Source organism: Eucalyptus grandis, chromosome 1 (assembly GCF_016545825.1).
Source record: "Eucalyptus grandis isolate ANBG69807.140 chromosome 1, ASM1654582v1, whole genome shotgun sequence".
Taxonomy (NCBI): Eukaryota; Viridiplantae; Streptophyta; class Magnoliopsida; order Myrtales; family Myrtaceae; genus Eucalyptus; species Eucalyptus grandis.
The window spans coordinates 38231941-38255024 of NC_052612.1; the positions used below are offsets into that span (position 1 = coordinate 38231941).

The 23084-nt window shown below is 42.0% G+C and overlaps 3 protein-coding genes and 1 long non-coding RNA gene across 4 annotated transcripts; 2 read left to right on the forward strand and 2 right to left on the reverse strand.

Annotated features, from left to right (window-relative positions):
• Nucleotides 1-75: 75 nt before the first annotated feature.
• Nucleotides 76-4609, forward strand: LOC104435896 (protein trichome birefringence-like 5). Its single transcript, XM_010048596.3, has 5 exons — nt 76-874; nt 2129-2321; nt 3186-3379; nt 3741-3899; nt 4114-4609. The coding sequence occupies exons 1-5, from the start codon at nt 318-320 to the stop codon at nt 4451-4453; spliced, it is 1443 nt and encodes a 480-aa protein (XP_010046898.2). The 5' UTR covers nt 76-317; the 3' UTR covers nt 4454-4609.
• A 4116-nt stretch (nt 4610-8725) lies between these two features.
• On the reverse strand, nt 8726-10389 carry LOC104435899 (homeobox-leucine zipper protein HAT22). The gene is made up of 3 exons (XM_010048597.3): nt 9870-10389; nt 9554-9633; nt 8726-9422 (listed from the first exon to the last, which is right to left on the reverse strand). Exons 1-3 carry the CDS (start codon nt 10266-10268, stop codon nt 9197-9199), a joined length of 705 nt encoding a protein of 234 aa, XP_010046899.1. The 5' UTR covers nt 10269-10389; the 3' UTR covers nt 8726-9196.
• Nucleotides 10390-12698: 2309 nt separating this feature from the next.
• Nucleotides 12699-13573, forward strand: LOC108957954. Its single transcript, XR_001985109.2, has 2 exons — nt 12699-12994; nt 13123-13573. It is a non-coding gene; the product is annotated as an uncharacterized LOC108957954 (long non-coding RNA).
• A 2414-nt stretch (nt 13574-15987) lies between these two features.
• Nucleotides 15988-16878, reverse strand: LOC104435900 (transmembrane protein 230-like). The gene is made up of 2 exons (XM_010048598.3): nt 16493-16878; nt 15988-16366 (listed from the first exon to the last, which is right to left on the reverse strand). The coding sequence occupies exons 1-2, from the start codon at nt 16683-16685 to the stop codon at nt 16245-16247; spliced, it is 315 nt and encodes a 104-aa protein (XP_010046900.2). The 5' UTR covers nt 16686-16878; the 3' UTR covers nt 15988-16244.
• Nucleotides 16879-23084: the final 6206 nt, after the last annotated feature.

Sequence of the window (23084 nt, forward strand, 5' to 3'; positions counted from 1 at the left end):
GTTCTCTTCGCAAGTACTTATTCGGGGCCAAGTACTTCTCGATCCTTTAAAGACTGTACATTCATGGACGGTAATCCATTATTTATCTGCTTACTCGAAATGGCCCGCCGGCATCCTGCTCATCTCCCCCATCAAAATCTCCCCCGAGTAAAATCTCTCGTTCGTCGCCTCTTCCGATCCTTCCTCTTTTTCGCACGGACGGCTTTTGAGTACGTATATATATGGTCCTCGCTTGATGTGGGATCGCTCCCGCTCGCGCTCTTCGTGCGCGTAAAACCGTTCCCAGAAGGAAGGGGAGGGGGCGTGTTCTGCACCAGATGGCAACATCGTCTTCTCCGAGGAAGCAGAGGAAGAAGCATTACGCGTGGGTCGTCTCCGCCTTCCTCGCCCTGTTCCTCCTCTCCGTCTTCCTCTTCAACCAGGGCTCCCGCTCCCTCCAGCCCTCCGTCTCCTTCTACCGCCATCTCTTCCCCCAAACTCTTCCTCCTCCTCCTCCTCCTCCTCCTCCTCCTCCCCTCTCCAACTCAACATCCCTCCGCCAAGAACCCCTACCTCCGCATTCTCCGGTCGAGCCGTCGGGCTCCGACATCGATGGCAGCCCAGATGCGGACCTCATTGCCGAATCCGAGCAAAACCCAGTTCCCAACGTCGCGCCTGCGGGCTCGGTCGCTGATAAAGGCGGCGACTTGACGACGGATAGCCTCGAGAAATGTGATTTGTACATGGGGGCGTGGGAGAAGGATGAAGAGTACCCGATTTACGCGCCTGGGTCGTGCCCCTTCGTGGACGAAGCTTTTGATTGCCAGAACAACGGAAGGCCCGATTCGGACTATTTAAAATGGAGATGGAAGCCCGACGGTTGCGATCTACCCAGGTAACGCCTACTGCTGTTCCCCTCCGTCGGTGTTCTAATTCTAGCTGCCACTTGCTGTGTTGAATGTTTGGTAGCTTTATACGCTTGGATGTGGTAGCGGACATTATTGTGGGTGAGGGTGGCCGGCTTGGTTGTTTTAAGTCATGGTTTCGATATCTACTTCTGTTGTGATAGATAGATGGAAAATGAGGACATGAGAGAGCGCAGGCTTCATGAAGAAACAGAGCACTGGTCCGAGCGTGAAAGAGCGAGAACCTTTTCCATTCTGATAGATTGAAACTCTAAACAAATAATTTCTGCGTGTAAGTTCATGGTCGGTTAATGAAATCTCCAACTTCGTCATGGAATGATTTTGCTCATTCGGATTCAGGTCGGTTTATGAATCAATGGATTTTCTTGTGTCTAAAGAAGCTAACAACAATGCTTAGTCAATCGTCCATTCCAGAGTATCTAACCATGTCAGCCTAAGCTGTAAACTGGTCTTTACCTCATATTCAAAATCAAGATGTTGAACAAGAAGCCAGTGATTGATAAATTGGCCCTTCATACAGTGATGTAGAATTCCAAAGCTTGAAGATAGTGCAGTTAGTTTTTGTTCTGATGATGTGATTCTATATTTCTGATATTAATCTGGTATATCTGATATCTAGACACCGAGGTAATGTGAGTAGAATGCGCTACCTGCTGAAGCAGGTGTGGTTGGGATTTTGATTGAGTAGACAATTTACATAGGATTGTCTTCACTTTTAATGTTTATTCAGAGACTTCTATGTGGTTATCTAGTCAGCTTAAGATGACATATTCCTTTATTTCTTCTGCTCCTTTTTCTTTTGTTTACGAAGACATATATCTTCATTTCTTTGGAAACAACGAAGAACATAATACATGAGAAGATGAGGGAGGAGGGCTCTTATAAGGTTCTGGTCAGTTTCATCTCAGAGATTAGATGGTTTAATTATCAATTCTTTCCATAAGATAGATATAGATGCTTGTGTTACTGGCACTGCTGTATATCCCATTTCTCTTTCCATAATTTTACTGCTGTTCAAAAGTAAATGCACCTACAGTATGTCTGTCTCTAGTTAAGTTTTGCTGTTGCTCAAAAGTTGGGTTTGCGTATCTACTACTACACACACAAACACAATTGTCGTTGACAATAAATCTGTCATTGTCAAATCTCGTGATGCCATTACCTTTCCATGCTTACTTGTTTATTTTATTTGGCCAAATTCCACAATCACTCTTCACTTGTAGGTTTAATGCAACAGACTTCTTGGTGAGACTAAGAGGTAAAAGGTTGATGCTGGTTGGAGACTCCATGAATCGCAACCAATTTGAGTCCATGCTTTGCCTCCTACGAGAAGGCCTGTCGGATAGGAACGGAATGTTTGAAATCCATGGATACAAAATAACCAAGGGAAGAGGATACTATGTGTTCAAGTTCACGGTAATTTTAATTGTTCACTTTTTATGTTATTCGGAGCCAACTTGATGAATTTTTGGGACATGGATAGAAAGGTTTGATCATAGATACTCATTTGTTGCCCAACCAAGATGTTGCGGTGATAATGTAGTTTTTCATCACATGAACTCTGCATTACATAGTATGGCATTGGGAGAAGATGCTTCAGGAAGAAAGTCTGCCTTAGTGATCCAAAACAAAAAGTGGGTTTTCAGTGACCCAAAAACTTAACCATCCTAGTTTACGTTAAAGAAATAGACTCTAGACCCTAAAATGCCCTCAAATTTCTCTTCCTCGAAATATTACTTGAGGATGGTAGCAAGTATCGATCTTTTGATTCTATGATTATATCATCGTTGTGGGATGTTGTAAGGATTGAGGAGTTTCCACTTGGTTGGCTATACAGGGCCTAATTTCTCTTGGCAGTTGGCTTCTTTAGTGTGCTTTTGACACCTGGCTTCTTTAGTGTGCTTCCAACACCTAGTTTCTCCCTCTCTCTTTAGGTGGACAATGGGCAACATTTATGTCCGATATAAAGAGCTAGAGAGAGAAACAATCCTTGTTACAGAGATTGGCTCCGACTTGATGAAGTCATGAGTAACTATGGAGCTTGTTACTTATCTAGAAATTAGTCCTGCATGTCACGTGTTTCCATTTTCTGTTGGTGCAGTCCTTCATTTGATGAGAAGTGCTTGAGTGACTTAAAAAATTAGAAGTACGTCAATAAATATTTATTTTAGCATATCAAGTGCCTTCCACATGGATGGTTGCATGCTAGAGGATTACCATTGGAAATAGGAAAATCATGGTTTGTGGCTTTAACTTGCATGCATTTAATTCCTTGAGCAGGATTATAACTGTACTGTGGAATTTGTGAGATCACATTTTCTTGCGAGGGAAGGAGTGCGTATCAATGGACAAGGAAACTCAAATCCGACTCTGTCAATAGATAGGATCGACAAATCAGCTAGACGATGGAAGGGGGCAGATATTCTAGTGTTTAATACTGGCCACTGGTGGACCCATGGAAAGACTGCTAGAGGGTATATTTGCTGCCATCTATCTTGTTGATATGTGATTCAAATTCATGTTTGCTCTTGTATCTGACCTGCCGTGGTTTTCTGTTTTGGCCTTTTTTTTTTTATCTTTAATGCTAGTGTGCTGACTATATATTGGTAATATGATGATTATGGATGTTTTTCTTGCGGTTTTGTGTTCATTTTTCTCAAGTTCTTCTTTCCCAATGCAGTAGTAGGTTTGTGAAAATTAATTCTTGCACTTGTGTTCTGGTGTATGCTGATGATTAGATACACTTAAAGGTAAAGGTAACAGAATCGATTCTTCCAGATGTTATTATTCCTTCAAATTCTGGGAAACAAGTAGTTCAATGTCTTTTTCTTGCAGGAAGAACTATTATAAAGAAGGTGACTATGTCTATCCAAAATTTGATGCAGTAGAGGCTTATAGAAGGGCTTTGAGAACCTGGGCAAAGTGGATAGATGCGAATGTGAATCCTGAGAAGCAGTTGGTGTTTTATCGTGGATACTCATCTGCTCATTTCAGGTATGTCTACAATGATCATAAAAAATTCGGTTTTCACTTTGCGCGGGTCCACATTTGTCGAACCTTTTCTTCTAGTTAACTTCACCTCAGAATAGGAATTCTAGGCAGCCATCAATATGGAAGTTGTTGCGGAGAATGATTTGTCTTCTATAATTAAGACAGCCACTGACATAAGGGGGTGATGCTTATGAGTTTTACACGTTTACGAAAACAGAGGTGGAGATTGGGATTCAGGTGGGACATGTAATGGAGAAACAGGACCGATCTCAAGTGGGGGCTTCCTCAACAATTATCCTTTGAAAATGAGGATAGTGGAGGAGGTCATCAAGGAAATGCGAGTTCCCGTGATGCTTCTCAATGTAACGAGGTTGACCAACTTCCGCAAGGATGGCCATCCGTCAGTATATGGAAAAAACACGACCAAAGGACGGAAGGTATCGATCAGACGCCAAGATTGCAGCCATTGGTGTCTTCCTGGGGTTCCCGATTCGTGGAATGAGCTCATTTATGCCTCTCTTGTTTTCCGACAAACCATTTCCACAAGCTACACATAATACATGAGTGCAAGCGTTTTTTTCAAATTTGACGGTGCGGACAAGTTTGCGAGGAACATGTGAAATGGTTTGTGCACATGTGGAGAGAAAGAAAGTTTTTTTTTTTTTTTTTTGGGTCTAATGGAGAGAAAAAGAGTTGACCGTTAGGGAATTCTACTCATGATTGATTCACATTAGAGAGACAAAAACATGGGTTGGTCACCACCCATCGTTGCAACGTGGATGGTAGGGCTGCTGGACTCCACGCAGGAGGTTTCAGTTTCGAAGCCCCTGCGAAGCAGAGAGGCTGAAGCGTTGCGTGATGTCTTGCCCGGGATGCGTGGGTGGTGGTTTCTTGCGTGCCTCCCCAGGGTTTACTCCCCGACTGCCGGCCGTGTGGTGGGTTCCCTGGGTCACCAAAAAAAAAAAAAAAAAAAAACATGGGTTGGTCTTCATTCAAACTCCTCTGTAGATTTCCATGTTCCGGGTGCGGGAGGGCAGGGCCCTCAAATCTTGTCTCGGATGATCTAAAAGGAAGAAGAAATTCTTATTTTACTCAAAGCAAGCCCAAGGTCTCTCTACCTACATCACGACATTGGTCCACCAAAAATAATCATTTGGAGACGAAGTCCTTTTGAACGGTTCCGTAAGATCGTAAGACTCGTCCCCAATATTAAACCCAATTCGTGCTGACAGGAAGATCGTGGGGTCTTCTTAAGATATATAATATTAACACCTTCCCCTGCTTGACTGCTTTGGAAATCTGTCGTGCAGCTGAACCAGTAGTACAAATGATACAATCCATTCACAGCATTAGGTTCGTCCAACACGTTTCATCTCTCACGGTCAAACCACGGTTCACGCCGAGGAAAAAAAAGCAGACCGCTTGTCTTCATCGATTCGTTTTATGGAACGTCGATTTTAGATATATTAAGATCGACTGCGATCGCGCAAACATGACCTGTTCTTTTCATTTGTGGATGTACCGGTCGGTCGGTCCCTTGTTAAATTCCAACGTGGGCTGAACCCACCAATCATGCGCCCACGAAAAGTAGAGCCTAAAAACGGAGAGGGAATGATTTGTGGGATTGACTTGCGAGGAGAGACTTTTTTGAGTGGCAGGTAGCAAATGAGAATGAATGAACGTTTGAGGTTCCAGGAAACTTGACGAGAACAGAACCCCCCTTTTGAACGGGAGGCAGTGGGGATGGCGAAGATTGACTTCGCTATTGCTTTTGATTCAAGAACTTTTCCAAGACGATTTGCGTGGACCACGGAGTTTGTACTCCATTGACTTTTGTCTCCATCTCTTTAGCCAGGGACTTGCTTGCCTTGCACGCCTGAAGGTGCAAGGATGAAAGTGGGACGGACGGACGGACGGGGAGCATGTCACGAGGGGAATGGAATCGAACCGAATTGAAGCTAACAGAATTAGCATTCTTGGTCAGTGACAACGAATGTTGCCGGAAAAAAGATGGGAGGGTTTTTGTGTATCAAATGTCCATATGGGTGGCTACGAAGGCTATGTTGTATGCAGCGCCTCTTGATTGGGGGATCTTTTGCTTGACATCGCAGGCCACTTGTTTAGCCGTCTTCATTATTATGATTAGGATGAACTAGGAGCCTAATACTCTAATCCTAAGCCCCCCAAAAAAAAAAATTTAAAAAATAAATAAAAATAAAAAGAAGAGATCTATATAGCTCTCAATTATAAATGGTGTTGAAGTTAGATCCCCCCCCCCTCCTCCCTCCTTTTTTTTTTTTTTTGGCAACCCTTTTTCATTTTGTGGGAGTTGGGGTGCGGCTGGTCGTTTCGTTCGGTCTTTGATTGGCATACTAGAGGAATTAGATTAGTAGGTGGTTGGGTGGAGGCAAGGAGTATGGAGAGTAGCTCATATATAATTAATATATATTCTCGTGCCGTCTTGAAGGGAGGCAATCTAAACCAAATGATTTCGAATTCCACGTGGTAATTAAAGGAGGTGGGGGCGGGGAATAGAATTAGGGTTTTGATTAAGAGGAAGCAAAGATATTTGGGGTTGGGGGGATGGCCCTCCCTCCTAATTCCATAGCTTCATCACCGTTTTCGTGATTTTGATAATTGGTGGGGTTATGCTTCTAGATACGAGCGACATTAGATTCTCCAACCCCGTACTTGAAGTTAGGTTTAGACAATTTGCCATCCATTGATTGCCAGCCCCCAATTTTCTCATCAATAGAAAATTTGAGGAGTATTACATTGTTTGATTTTATGAATTTCGATTTCGCCTCGCGCAACATGTTCTAGAAGGAAAATATAGTCCGAGCCCGCCTTTCACCGAATTTCTTTCTTTCATGTGCTACGGACTTAACGTCAAATTATCTGATGTCGTGCTCGATCTTTATTTCTCATCTTAGGGTCAAGCACGATATTTTCAAAATAACTTCTCAATCATCGCGCTTACTTTATCTGGATTTTACCCGTCTCTAAGATGCTTTCAGAGATGGAAACGAATTGTTGAAATGCTTGAGAAACTTCACGTGAAGAAACTCAAACTTTTTAAACCGACACCTGAGTAATGAAGCTGACATTTTTTACGTGGACTTTGGTTAGGGCATTGTGGAAAGCGTAATTAAGAAAGTAACTGTGGAACACGTGATCATTATTCTTTAGTTCCTTATTAGAGAACCAGCAGTTACCTTCACTGGGAGAAGACTCATTAAACTCGCGGAGCGAACCCAATTTAATTTTGCTAAGTAAAAGTCGCGCCCATAATCACGTGGCCTCCATCAATTACTCTTATTACAATTGAATTTAGGCACAGTTATGTCCCATTTTAAGAAAGTTGGTAAGCCCCACCCCTCCCCCTCCTCCCCCCCACCCCCCCCCACCCCACCCCACCCAAAACTTCACTAATAACGCTATTGACCATTTCACAACGGCCTCTTACCTTTCCTCCTTTTTTTTTTTTTTTCCTAAGATATATATGAAAAATTCCATCCTCAATTCACACGTTTCGCATAAGAATTTGTTTCGAAAGAAGAAAAAATGACTCGCAAAGTACATGCAAAACTTAAACGAGTAAAGCAACGGAACATCATGGCCACAGATGCAAATTATTTATTGCACTTTTGTAATGTTCAGTGAGATGTTATTTCATAAATATTGAGGTTAGCAATTTTAATTCAATCTTAAAAAGTAAACTTGCAATGCCCACGATGACATTTCCAACTCATTCATATTTGTCGCTTATTACGCACATTTAATCAATTCAACTAGTATTCGTGCTGCCCTTTTCTAAATACGCACATTGAAAGTAATGTTAATTCAAAAGTGAGAATGAAAACGTAAAGCATGGATCTTGAAGAAATTGATGCATTTTCTAGGGCTTTTTTGTACATTTGGGAAATAAGGATCCATAGAATTGTGAGCTTGAAAGAAAATTAAAATCATTGGAAGTCCTCAAGAGAACATCATTCCATCTTTACCATTTCATCCATTTACATGTAAGAAAATATTGGACACAAATACTAATCTATAGGGTTAGGTGAAAAGAAAGAACATAACTTAACATAGATTAAGAACAACTTTGTTCGGGGATGCGTAATATAATAATGCTTTGTCAAAACAAGAAATTTCTCAAAAAAAAAAAGAGAAACTTCTATCATTAGTCAAAATCAAGCACAAACTTCTTGAGTAAGCGTTAGCTCATAGGGAAAAAAAAGAAGTTGGCAAACGAGAAAAAGCACTCATGGAATTGCTCTTTGGAAAGTAATATTCACAAAATCTCCATCATTCGTTCATAAGGGTATGTGTATATGCAGACTTGTGATGATTCAAGACAGGAAAAAGGCGTGCAAGAATGGGCGACATGTCAAAAACATTATCACCTCGTATTCCAGTCCCCAGTGTACAACAAGGGTCAACACCATATTTTCTACGGGGAAACATATCACCTCTAATATCCTCTTTCCTTTTATTATGTGTGTGTGTGTCTATATATATATATTGCCAGGTCAACATCTTCTTTCACCATCGTTGTAAGCAAATTTCATAGGCCTCAGAAAGATGCTGGTCCATCTACGTATGCCAGACCATCTTGTCTTGTCTCGCATTCCTTAGATTAGAAGAAAACATGGAAGGCTTCTTGAAATGGTGGGTAAAGAACGACACATCATTGCCAACCAACCATATTACCAAGCTAAAAAAAAAAAGGAAAAAGGAAAAAGAAGAAAAAGATAAGGACAAGGGAGGATCCATGCAAATTCAATCGATGACTTCTCAGTCTCCACAAATAAAATTAGCAGGGCACGGACCAACGAAGCGCATAATCATTATTCTCCAGTCAACCTCCCTCAAAAGAGAGCGAGGGAGATGGTCAAACCGCAACGGTGTGAATGCGACGAGGCTTCAAGGAGAGATTCTTTCACTTATTGTGCCTATTCAAACCCCCAAGTGAAGGGCAAAAGGGAAAAATATTTCAAAAAAAGAAGGAAGAAAAAAACTTGTCTAGCCATGGAAGTCCTCATCGATGGAAAACAGACGTGCAAAAATCCCTGCATATTCCAAGCTTATTCCGATTCAAAGTAGCCTCTCTCTCTCTCTCTCTCTCTCTCTCTCTTTCTTTCTGCTCATGTTATCTACAAGGGGTTTTGGTTAAATGGGCTCCTACATGATCATCTGATAAAACTAGATTGTCATTCGATTAGTTCGCTCCGCTCCGCCTGACCAAATCCACCCTGCTTTTTTCTGCTACTTGTTTTCCTCCCTTCTTCCCCGGAACCTCAGATATCGCAGTTCTCTTTCCTCGTGGCTTCAGAATTACCTCTCGTGAGTTCCTCGCAAGAAGGGCATAACATCACTGCCGCTGTCCCCGGTCCTTGGACATATGGCGACGATGACGATCTCAACTCCTGCAATTCTTTCTTCAGCCTCCGGTTCTCGTCGCTCAAGGTCTCGCAGCATTTTTTCAAGAACTGGCAGTCCACTTCTGTCTGCTTCAGTTTGCTCCTGCAAACATCGGTCAGACTCAGATACATATGTATATACTTCATAATTCGGAAGCTATATTATATCTATCGTCCTAACATAAAATAACCAAAATCTCAAAGATGAGGAAGAGAAGAATGAATTCTTTGGACCTTGCTCTCCTATTCTGAAACCAAACTTCCACTTGCCGAGGCTTCAACTTGAGTTGGTCAGCCAATGATTGTTTCTGTGCCTGCATGGAAGATCGATGAACTTTCCTTTTTGTTTTTGGCCTTCTCTCAGAACATACACACTCGAAACATATACGGATCATGACAAGCAGCATGTGTAGAAAGATATCGAAGAGCCCAATTCCGACTGTATCCATAGCCAATTATTATTCATGGATCCTATTAATCTGGCATATGATCTCTACATGTATAATTATTAGATGCAGAATAAATTACATAATAGGGAATGGAGTCATACCGGTGTGAGAGTGGTGTGAAGTTTGAAGCTTTCTTCGAGCAAGGCAGACTGTTCTCTCGTCAATCTGAGTTTCTTCCGGCCACCGTTAAAATCTCCGCCGTCGTCGTTGCTGGTACGAGGTGGACTGATGTGGTCATCTGGAGATTGGTCAACAAAGCTGTTGTGGAAGCTTGACCTGGCTGGATATTCGGCGTTGTTAATGCTGTCCCAGGGATGATCATCAGCTTCCACCTTTGATGACGAGCAGTTAATGGAGAAGGAAAGCCCCAGGCCCACCGTCGAAGGAGCGTCGTTATTCTGCTTGTTCTTCTTCTTCTCTTCCTTGCGCTTCGTCGTGCTCCCACCAACGCTTAACCCTAGAAACAACCCCGTGTTGCATGCTTCCTCAATGTCTCCCATGGCCGAAACCACAGAGGGAGAGGGAGAGGGAGAGGGAGGGCGAAGGAGAGAGAGATGGGGGGGGAGAGAGGAGGTGTTAAGTGGGGGAGAAAAAGTGCTTTTAACTTTCCAATTGGCAAAGTGGAAAAGTGAAGGAGGGGGTAAGGGAGGGTTATATCGGGGAAAGAATCAGTTATGAGTGGGAAGATATACTTGGGTTCCTTAATGGCGTGTGTAGGATTACATTACATAAATATTAAGAAGAGCAATTAAATTATTAGGATGGAGAAACTAAGGAGTAAAGCACTAACGACGATTAGGGACTGATTCCCATATGGAAAAGGAGTAAAGGCGGGCGTTAGGATATTTGGGACTTGACTCCTTTGAGGAAACCAAAATAACTTCCCCTTTGAATGCTTTGACTTGGCACATTCCATCCAATTCCAAACACACCCTCTCTCTCTCTCTCTCTCTCTCTCTCTCTCTCTCTATCTGGCTATTCCATGATGACATGACATTGATATCTCTATCGAAGTCGGTCCAAACAGAGGGGCACCAACTATTCTATATATTGCCATTATTTGAGGAGAAGAAAAACGTATGGCTCCGCCCTAACTATAAGTCCATAATTGATTTGAGGAGGGCTAATTATAAGGGTGACTCTGCGACTGTTGGTAGTCAGTGGTCACCCCCCCTTTATTCCTCCTAGTAGCATAATATCGACAACAGCCTCAATTTATTATTGCCCCCTTTATAATTAAGCTGCTCCGGAACCCTCCCACTACCATAGTTAGACATGAAAAAGAGAGAGGATCGAATCACAATATCTCAACTCCCTTTTGGTTTTTCGAAAGAAAAGAGACATTTACCTACTTGACTACTCGACCTTCGAGACCCTTCTCAAGAGTTTGAACAGGCTGCAATTGCCATATTGGCTACTATTTTCTCCGAGTCCCGAAAGAGAAGCAGAAGACTTATTGAACTAGTTGAGCTTACATTTCTTAGAGAGAGAGAGAGAAAGAGAGAGAGAGATCGTTGAGATAGAAATTATCAGAGCCATTGAATTGTTTCGTGATGCTTTGTCCGGGCAGGTGATTTCGTGATCTCGATCTTCAGAGCCATTGATTTGAGGGAATGTAGAGTCATCATCCCTACATATACCATTTATGCATATTTCCTGTTCTTCCTTTCTAGGCCCCAAAAGATCCCCCCTTTTTCCTGCTCCATCATTCCGCATCCTAAACCTGAGAAACAGTTGCGAACCCAAATTTAACGAATCGCTCCGTCAAACTTTTCTTACCTCGACTATATGGGTGACTGTATGGATTGAACCACGGAGACGAAGCTTGCCAAGAAACGTTTCTCTCAATCTAAATTTCGTTGCAATAAATTATACCCTCACAATGGAAAGATATCAAACAATCTAGTATTGTTTATTTGAGCGGCGTCAGGAGATCGAGATTATTGTTACGTTCCTTTGTAGGATAAGTTTTCGCGTCTTTCAGACTGTAGGTTGGAGAAATCTTCTGTGGGTCCGCACCGACATTGAAGTTTAGTGTGAATTTTGAAGAGTCTTTATTCCTAAGAGCGGGGATACCGCTTTTGTGGACCGATTTATGATTAGGATAGATGACGCGACAGAGAAAGTTCAGCAGTCTCGCACGAGCACGAGAAGAACGACGATAGGCCTCGCCTTTAACGTTGTCACTTAATGTCAACTAACCACGCCCAATCCGTAGTTGGGCTTGCCCGAGTCCACATTAGTTTTGATTTCACTTTCATCCATCTCAATATTTCTCACACGATCGCTTGGATATGTTTCCGACAAACGTCGTGCTCCAGCCGCAAAACGCATGGCTTTGATTCATTTTAGACAGCCAAGCATGAAATTTGTGCTTGCCGTGAATCATGTTTCTTGAGCTCCAGAGTCCAAAATATGGTCTATGGCTGCGTAGAAGAATTATGGACAGCGTTTTCTGCAAACATTTCCATGATCATGGTCAGACAGACCCCATTTCTGGTAATATCAGGGATGGCAATGGCGAGAATATATGGTTGATGAGTGGCATTCAGTGTTTCTGCACCGAACCCACTCGGGCAAAACAACTGCGATTCCCGTGGGATTAACTGAGAAACGATTGCTTTCACGCTGCTCAGATGGAACACATGACTCTTGACGCTGAGGCAATCTCAAGCGTCGAAACCAATGGAGACATCAAAGATTCCCTAGACCCCCATTATGTGTATGAGAGAGAGAGATGGGGAAGAAGTTCCCAAAATGTGACGTAGGTCCGATAGGCTCGTCCGGAAGGACCAAGACAAAACATGGATCAATCATGCAGTCATGAGCGGTCTTGTTTGGCATGGAACACTCACGTGAACCACAGCTTCGCTACTTCGTTTGACTGACCCAAAGACCCATCAAACCATAACGTCTGAAGCTCGTGTCCTCACCTCGCTCCCCTGTATCATGTGATGATATACTCTTCGCAAGTGCATGTGCTCTCTCATTTTTCCAACTCTCTCTTTCTTTCCTCCCATCTCTCACCTGTATAGCCCTCTAGATGATGAGACCTTCATTTCTCCTCTCCCTCTGTCTCCTAACTACTACGGCCTTCTATCTCTGCCCCTCCTCAAGCTCACCGGTCGATTCCTCAGTTTTACAAGAAACCAGACGACAGGCCACGATGACAGGAGATATAAACCTACCCTTTCTCGACAGAAAGCTCAAAAGCCACAACATCAAGGTACAGTACTGTTCTACCGATCAACAAACAGATTGAGTTTAGCTTCACTTGCCCCATCTCTTACATATCTTCACAGTTTTCTGAGGTTCCTTCAGTCCCTATAACATGACGTGGATAAGTAATTGCAGGTTCTTGATGACAAAAGTAAAAAATCAAATGTTCAACAGGGTGGTGCTGAACTTCAGACTTTGAGCAACAATGACAGCACAGATGACCTCGTGTATCACATCGACTACCATGGAGTTACAACTCATCCAACTCCAACTCCAAAACACCCCTAAAACACGGCAAACACGGGTGATTCAGCTTTGTCCAACTTGTTATGTATCCTCTCCAATACAAAAAATCATCATGCATCAATTACTTATATTATTAGAAACATTCTTCATGCATCTTTTCCTTACATTTCGATTTCATAAAGGACATAGTTGTCACAGTAATCCGCAAAGAGGAAATGAATTATGACTAATCTAGAATAAAATTCAGCTTTGCCATCTGCTCGCTCAAATACAGTGATCAAGGAGATCATCATTCTATGCGCTTGCCTACTTTCCAATCTAACAGTACTTTGTTCCTCAAGTCTCTGTGTGATGCATATTGCGATGATATATCCTGCAGGTATTAATATTCAAACTACATGAATGCAGCTCCCCCCTTTACATTCTACACTAAAACAAAGAAAACAGATTTTCTGTTCCCCATCGGAATCTATGACAATCATATTCATAAACATTTCCTCGTGATCAAACATTATTATGGCCTTCGAAACCACAACATCAATCTTCATACTCTCCAATTAATAATTACAATGCCTCAAGGTTTCCTTTCATCATCCACTTCCGACTTAATTTGATCAGTTAAATGGCTACACTTTGCTAGTTCTAGTGAGAAGGAACAGCTATTCAGATCCAAAGACAGCAAAACTAAACGCAACCAGTCAACTCTTTAGAGACTTTGAATCTCCATGGCCAAATTTAACTTGACCATAGAATGGAATGGATTTTTGGGATCTAGGAAGCCATCTGTGCAGCTAAAAAAGATGCAAACGAGTTGCTTCTGGAGCTGAAACAAACAAAAGGAGCACTATTCATGGCTAATGTTCCAATATCACCAAAGAAAAGGATATCAGCGCAGTAGCTTGAGTTGAACCATCTCCTGAGGTTTCCACTTCTTTTAAAGTGAAATAAGCGAGGAAAGAAATTATACATCTGAGAAAACCATCATTTTTCAAAAATGAGCTCCAGAATAGTAGAATCAAATTCACCAATTCTTCCTCAAAACCAGCCATTTTCACTAACTGTTCTCAGCTTTGTGCACGCGCGCGTGCAAGAGAGAGAGAGAGAAAGAGAGAGTTAGACAGACAGACAGACAGATAGACAGACAGAGGAGAGAGAGATTCTCCCTTACTAGCATAAATTGTGCAGGCATGTCCATCAAGTCAAATAAATATGGGTCCCAATATCTGCTTACAGGCCACGACCCGTCCACATGCATGCCTTATTTTCTCAGACTGGTCTAATAAATTAGAATTCTTAACATCTATGTTTCAAGAAATCTTCAACAATGTTGCAAAATTCTGAGATTTATCGGAGAGAAACTGATGAAATTATCTGGCATGGCTCAACTACATGTGCAAGCCAAGTATACGAGAGGACCAGCATGATGCGTTGATGCACAAGGATAAAGAAGATCAGAAGGCCTTCTAGGCCAATGTGATGAGCATAATCAGTGCTCTTAGCAACTCGTAACACCAAAGGTACAGGAGTGGAGTCAAAGAGGCATATCCAAGGGGAGGGGAGGAGATTTCCCACAAACTCAACTTATTGACAAAAGAGTTTCCGGTAGGGAGAAGTACATTATATTTGTTGAGAAAGAAACAGAAAAAGAAGAGCGATGGACAGAGATAAACATCCGCATCATAGTACTGCAAGGTTGAAACCAGAGGGGAAGAATGATGTCAGTAATTTGGCTAACTAGGATCAAGGTGGATTAAAACTTGAATCAAGTTAAACGGGCATTGGATATGCAGACCATAAGACTTTGCTCAAGAATAATGTAATCAGGGTGATGACAGCTTTCAAGAAAGAAATCCTGATTTGCTAGTTCAATTATGATCTATGAGATAAAGAAGATAACGCAGACCACCAGGGGGAACCTTACAGAATTCCTTTAGAAGATTGCAACCACTCGGAAGAGCCATGCCTACTTAAGCTGCATAGAAAAATATAGAGGACTAAAATGCCCTGTGATTGGAGAAGTACCTATAAATAGAGAGGACAGATTTTCTTCTTTTTTTCCTGTGTTAAAATACAGTATCTAGCTTCAGAACATGATAATGGAAAAAGAGATTTACATGAGGCAATCAAAGTACAAGCAACTGGATGAAAGAGGCCTCTCCTAACTCTGGAAAGGAATCGTAACTCACAAGTCTGAACATTTTTCTAATCAGTGTTCCTAAGAATCATTCAAGTCATTTTCATTTCCTGCTTTAATCCGCTGGGAACTAGCCAAGCATATGCAAGAAGAAACATGGCAATGCATGGTACTGCTGCTTAAGCATTGAGTGCTTTTGCTCTCCGTGCACTTTGCTCAAGATAGAGGATGCACCAGATGTCAAAATGAGAAATGAATTCAGATCAACTATCTTAACCTTTTAGCTATGGTGGAATAATTCGCAATGGTAAGAGAGTGTGATTTGGTTTCCGTGAAAATTCGTCATAAAGTAAAATCAATGTACTTTCTCCCCTCAAGGGAGGGTGGGCATGGATGCGCATGAAAGAAACGGGTGCGCAAACACAAACGGCTCACTGTCGACACTGCCAACCTTCATGACCACAAAGGTCAGTCTCTATTCGAACACTACAGTAAAAGGAAACAGGTAAATTATGGCATACTAAGTCTGGAGGACATAGATAGAAACCCCCCATATTAGAGAGAGCAAATTTCAGGTTCAGCCAACGAACGGACGTTGTTAGAGAGAAGAGAAAGCCATATGAAAGTGGTGGGAGTCCTTATGATAACTCAGAAAAGCATACACCCGAATGCATTTATTCATAGACCAAGGTGTCATCGTCCGTTTCTTCTATATACATGGACAATTCCACTACAACATACTCCCGAGAAATCACCGAAGGTAGCACAGCTAACGAATCCCCGAAGAAACTTAAACAAGGGACGAGGAAAACAAAAGAGGAGAAAGAAAGATGTGTACAGGGGAAGAGAAGGCGAAAACCGAGAGCTACCCCCCTCCTCAAACAGCAGGTATGTTGGCGAAGGAGAAACCTTTATACCCCTTGTACGCGTAGTAAGCAATGCGCGTGTAGTAGAACCCGGGAATGAACAAGATCGAGCCGAGAATCGCGAAGAACACCCCTGCACCACAAGCCGTTCGAATGCGACGAATGAATCAAGCCGGGAGGAGTAGAACGGGAGCGAATTAGAGTGGGAGCAGAGCAAGGGAGAAAGAGAGAGAGAGAGAGAGAGAGAGAGAGAGAAGACCGTGGGTGCGGTCGCCGCCGACGCGGTAGGAGGCCATGAGGACGCCGAGGACGATGCCGAGGGTGCCGACGAGTAGGAGGGAGACGGCGAGGGCGATCTCCTTGACGGGGGGCCGGCCGCTGGTGAGAGCGAAGGAAGAGTCCATCATCATGTCCTCGTCCGAGATCGAGAAGGCATGGTCCACGTACGCCATTTCCTCCTTCCCCCCCGACCCAAGAGCTGAAAGCAGCGGAGAGGAGATCGTGTGTTTTGGTCTTGGCCTTGGCCTTGGCTGGTGTTCTTGAGCTGAACGAAAAGTTGGCCGACTTTGAACGAAGGAGGGGGGAATTCCAGGGGGGAAGTATCTATCTGCTCGTTCGTTGGTTTCGAGAAGAAGGAAAGGTCGGGGATGACTTTTCTTCTTCCCAGGCGAAAAGTCAGACCGGGAGACTTTTGGACAACGACAACAAACCGGGCTTTGGGCAATCGGGCCCAGAATCAAGCCCACGGATTTATCAATTTACAGACGTGCCTCGTTTTAAGACAGGATACATAGAAAGATAGAAAATAACGTTGCTCGACAGTGACAAGTCAGACGTAGAATATGTTAAAGCATAGACAGAGCTGAGTACGCAACTCCCCCAAGCATAGAACATAATCACCCCTATCCCCTTTACATTTTTATAATGTATAGATTCAGAATTAGAAGCGGATGCACTACAATTTGTTCATATTATTCTAGTTATCCAATTCTGTAACGCACATAAAATATTTTTAATCTTCATAAACTACTTATATGAAAGTAAAGTTATTCACAGAATTGCATAAATGAGAGTGAATCTATAGAAATTTTTTGAGAGAAAAGACGATGTTGAAAACAATTCACTCTGCATAGAGCTTCGAACGGCCAAGCCAATTAGCCACCAATGCAACTCTTATTGTCACGTGTCAACGTGTGATTTATCCACGTTACAATCACCTAGTATTTACTATCCCTATCCCTTGGATAGGTATGTAAGAATTATCGTAACCCACATAATTTTATTAATTATGATTTAATAAATATCTAAGAGCTAAAACGTATTGACTATGAGAAGTTGTAATTCTCATGGAATGAAAAAGTGCAATTCTTATGAAGAAGTTATGGTTCTTATGAAAAGGCAAGAAGGTAGAATGTATTTGATGGAAGGCACCTATTAACAGTCTATATAAATAGAATCTGGTCATTTTTCCAGCCACGACGTGGAACGTGAAAAGAATGTTGTATCCTATCCTCCATAAGACAGAAGACGTTAAGAAAAAGTGGGGGGTTAAAGGGAGAAAAATCGGATTTCTGCACTTCTTTGATTTTCCATGTGAACTCTTTCGACTCTTCATGGTTTGCTATTAACAATTATCTTCAAGGGTATCACTATGGATAAAGGTATATTTTCATATTTCTCTTCGTGAAAATCATGAAAATCAAACATCCTGTGATTTTGTATTTTCACATAAAAAGATTATGTTATCGCTTACAATTGATATTGGAACATGATTTAGGGTTTTATGATTTTTTCCGATTATTGAACTATTATGGTTCATGGATGAAGATTCGTTGAACAATGATGATAATTTTTTTTTTTAATGTTGTTGAAATGATTTTGGAGGTGTTTTGTTGGAGGAAATCCGAAGGATGAAAGGAAACAGGCTGAAACAGGGTGAAAAATGAAGAAAATTTATTAATAGATGCCAAAACGGGAAGAAAGCGCATGAAAGGCGCACCCCATGCACATTGGATGGTTAGGCACGTGGACTCCACGTGCCACCCGCCCCAATGCACATGTTAGAGGGCGAGCACGTGGGATTCAAATGCCAACATGGCGAGAACAATAGGTATGTGCTGTGTACACATTCGCGCGGCACATGCCTGTTGCCGTTCGCTCTGTTATTACAATTTTCTCCTCCGCGCTTATTTACGATTCTGCCATTCTGTGCGTTGCATAATTATGACTCTGTCCTCCATGATGATTATTTACATTTTTTCCCTTATTTGTTGGATAATTATGAATCTGCCATTCTTTACATTTATCCCCTTAGGAATCATGATTTTACTATTTTACCCTTATACTTTAAATATGGTTTTACCCTTGAATGAAATTTGATGAATGTTTGTGCTTTACAATATTAAAAATTCAATTAAGAATGGTTTGCTAATCACCAAAGTGATCAAACCTAAAGGTATATTGAATTTTTGATATTGTAAATTATTTAATTCAATTACCCATGATTAGTTGATGTTATTGTGACAGTCTGATTTTCTACTTCTGTCTTCAATTGAATAAGTTGGGTTTTTCATCGACGAGCCTATAATGCTATTCTCTGAGCCTGATCACTCATGAGATAACTAGACTAGTTGAGGAAGTCATTAAAGGATTTTGGTGCAATAGACTTGAGAATTCGATTAGGAAGCGATTGCTCGACCATGTTAGTCTACAAAGGTTATTGTGGCACAGTTGAAAATATATCAGAGACCGGAAATAGGTCGATTTGACTAAGGTATGTAATTAGTTATGGGTGGTTCCACTTAATTACAAAATTCTCGTTGATCGGCATTAAACCGATTTTTTTGTCATTTGGTACCATGTGCTTGTATATGAAACCTTGAGATTTTCACGACAATCTAGAGTCGCCAATGAGTCGAAGATGTATATTGTGTTTTAAAAGTAATCGACCATAGGTCAGTTGCACCGAAAATTCTTAAAAACTACCCCATAGTTTAGGTCGCGCTAAAACCACGTCTAACTGAATTTAACTGTGAAATTTATTCCGATTTAAGAAATTGAGAACTCTAAAGTGTCACAATTAATTTTAGAAATATTGTTACATCTTTCCAAGGTTCATTAATGATGGGAATTGTTGGTGAAAAAAAATTCAAATGTAGCAAATTAAAAGAATGGGAGAGAGGCCATATTTTAAAGGGATTTTTGGCCTTTATTATGGAACCTTGGGAGGGAGGAATTATAAGAATGTAAATGAGGATTTGTCATTATTAACTAAAGTTGTGAAATAGTAAATGGAAAAAGAGAGCTTCTAGAAATCATGTAAATTCGAAGCTAGGTAAACCAAGGGGATTTCATCACCATTTGAGTCTCATTTGAAGGGGATAATCTTGTTTGGATGTGGTGGGTTACTTGATAATGAAATGAGCAAGTTTTCCATGGAAAAATGACCAATGTCTTGTGAAATTTAGGAAAGTGGTCCCCCATAGTTTTTTTTCCTCTTCTTTCTCACCCCCATTCATGCGTTCCTTCCCCCCTTGCAATGTGCGACACTTCATTTTTCCCTTTCCTTTCTTTTCCTTTTCTTTTTCCCTTTCCTTTCTCAGCCATAAAGCCCTTGTCTTCTTCCTCATCAAGCTATAGTCCCCTGTTTCGGCTTCCTCTTGGCCGACCAGCTCAAAACAACAGCAAAAAAAAAACAGAGGAGTTCCCTGTTTCGATGCCGCCAAACCAGATGCAACAACCGATCACAACTTGAAGTGTCATTCATGTTCCACTTATCTCTGTCTTGGTACTTGTTTGTAGATCAAACCCCCTCACCAGCAAGCCGGCACCTCACCAAGACAGGCGCCACAATAGCTTCCTTGTGCCGAAAATTCTGCAGCTCCCTTCACTGGTGTTGTCGCAACACCTCGGCTCACCCCTCCTTCATTTTAGCTCATTCTCATCATTGAAGAGCCCAAAACCTTCATTTGTGTTGCCGTTTAGCTACCGGAACACAAGTGAATTTGAACCAACCCGCCAGCAAGCGAGCCAACACCGTCATGTCGCAGCCGCGCCCTTGCGATTGCAACTCCTTTACTGCTCGTTTTCCATCGGCAGAGGGCAAGCCCTTTCAGCCGTGAGCCGAGGGCTTCCAAGCTGACCGAAGCCACTTCGGTGTCCTTGGAGGTCGCAGTGTAGCTGCTACCACTCAGTCAGCAACAGTAGCTCTGGATTTCCTTGGTTAGGTGAGTTAATTTCCCTAAATTTTGATTAGGGGATGATTACACTTATTTAGGAGATTGGTTTGGTTAGAGATTAGTTTAGGTAAGCTTAAATGGAGGTTAGTGATGATTTACAATAGTTATATTTGTCTTAGAATGGGTTAATAATAGTCTAATGAGGGAGATTAGCATCATTGAGAATGGGTTGTTCGAAAACAAGGGCTATTCTTCGGAATTGGTTCCTAGACGCTTGCCGTTTGTAAATTTTGTAGGTCGAGATTGGCTGCGAATTGGAAGCTGACGTCCTCTAGAGAAATGTTTTAGACATCTTAAGCTACAACATATATTTTTCTCAATATTTTCAGGAACTCAAAAGTGGGAGATATCCACTCCGCCATTTTCAAACAGATTTCAATTTTCGTTGGAACTAGTGACCTTTTAGAATTCTATGGGTTTTTATCAACTCTTAAAATTCGAATTTTAAAATGGTTTCTTTATAAAAGTTGTTTTTAACATCTTCTAGTTTAACATACTCAAATTTTATATTAAACGAACATGTTTCAAGCCTTGAACCAAACTGATTTCGAAAAACTAACTTTCTAGAAACGGACTCGATTTTGGCGCTAGATTGAGCGATTTACTAGGCCGAATCTAGAAGGATCTGGATTTAGATGTCTGCATGAAAAATGTTTGTTTACGTGTTCTTTTCAACATGTTCAAATTTTAAAATTTTATGAAGTCAATTAATTAAATTTCTAAAGTGAAAACCGAAGACGTGCAAGTATATTGTGTCTGTTGGTTAGGGTCAAAGAGTTTGTAATTAATTATAATGCTTTGCTTGCTTGAATTTTGGGCCCGTTTGGTTCGGTTTTGGGAAATGTCATTGGGAGAATGCAAGTATCTTTGAGGTAAAGAAGCTTTTGGAAATGTTAGACCGTTTGGTAAATTATAACATTGAAATGCAACTTAGCAAAAACACCGTTTTGTTATTTTTATTTTTTTAAGTCTGAAATCAAATTCGGCGGCCGGGCGGGCGGCCAGATCGGCCGTCGCGACCGCCAGATCTAGCCGCCGGAGGTCGCGGAGGCCAGATCGGCGCCGAATGGCGAGATCGGCCTCAAGACCCTCAAATCGGCCGTCGAACGGCCGAAGCCTCGCCCTGGTCGCCGGCTCGCGTGAGACCCGGCGACGCGGCCGAGGTCCGTGCGACCTCGGGCGGCGTCGCCTGGTCATCGCCTGGCTTGCGCGCGTTAGGCGGCGCCGCCTGAGGTCGCCCGACCTTAGGCCACCTCGCCTGAGGTTTGTGCGACCTCAGGCGAGGCTTCCCGGCGGCCAGATCTGGCCGCTGCGGCTGAGCGCCACCCACCACAAGAAGAAGACGAACGGCGAAGAAGAAGGCGAACGGCGGAGGAGACGATGAACAATAACTCGGTGAACAGTAAACTCGCATCTCCAGAATGCCCAATGCTCAAAGCTAGTCCTCCCCGGCATTCGGCTTTCAGCATTTAAAATGCCTGCATTTTGCAAATGGGCATTCAAAAGCTCTCGCCAAACACTCAAAATTTTCCCCAATGGGCTTTATGGGCCCAAAGCCCCTTGGGAATAGCCAACCAAACACCCCCTTTATATATGGTGATGCGATTGAATTATGCAACTGATTGATGAAATATGAAGTTTGACAAATGCATAAATGATATATATATATTTGTCATGAGCCTTTGGGGCCAGACGATGCTCATTTGGGAATGTCCAAGTCAACGGATGCCGGTCGGAGTGGAGGCTAGACTGATGCTCCTAATCGGAATGCCGTCTAGATGTAAACATTGCCATGCTCGATGGTGTGAGACGATGCCCGGTTATGCTGGAAGACCGCATTTTGTTGCGTTGGTTGAGGCTAGTGAATTGAAATCAGTTGAAACGCATGAATGATTGAAAGTGAGGGAGCTAATTAGGAGACATAATTTTATGGTGTGGTATGAGACGTATCATAATAATTTAGTCTGATAATTAGGGGCCCGTGTGATTGTGATGTGATGTACGCCATGCATATACATTTGTTGAAATGTCCCTATGATATGTGATGTACGCCATGCATATACATTTGTTGAAATGTCCCTATGATATGTGATCTCAATATAATATGTACAAATTGATTGACACTGATATGTAAGGAAATGCTGATGTTTAGAGAATTATGGGAAATATGGTTAAGATGCGTGTGGGTGTACTTTTCTCCTAATTGAGATTTAGGGGATGAACTTATTGAGATGTTGTCTCACCCCGTTGTGGGCTAAATTTTTTAGGTCCCTAAATGGAAGATTTTCCAAAGACGTGCAGGGGTTCGCAAGAAGTGAAAGCTAGGTCTTTGTTTAGTCTCTGTCAAAAGTCAATAAGTGTTCCATCTAGTTTGGACATGGGGTGATAGTTCACCCTTTTGTTATCGAGAAGTCTGACAGGATCGCTGGGGACCCTGTTCCTATGAACGAGGAGCTCGGAGTGTAGATAGCCTATAAGCTCTTCTTTTTGAAACATATCCATGTCATATTAGAGTTTTATGTATGTAAACACTCTTGTAAAAAATATGGGTGTTTAGTGTAAATATAATCCTATGTTTGCTATACAATCTCTATGTTGTCTGGAGGTTATTAT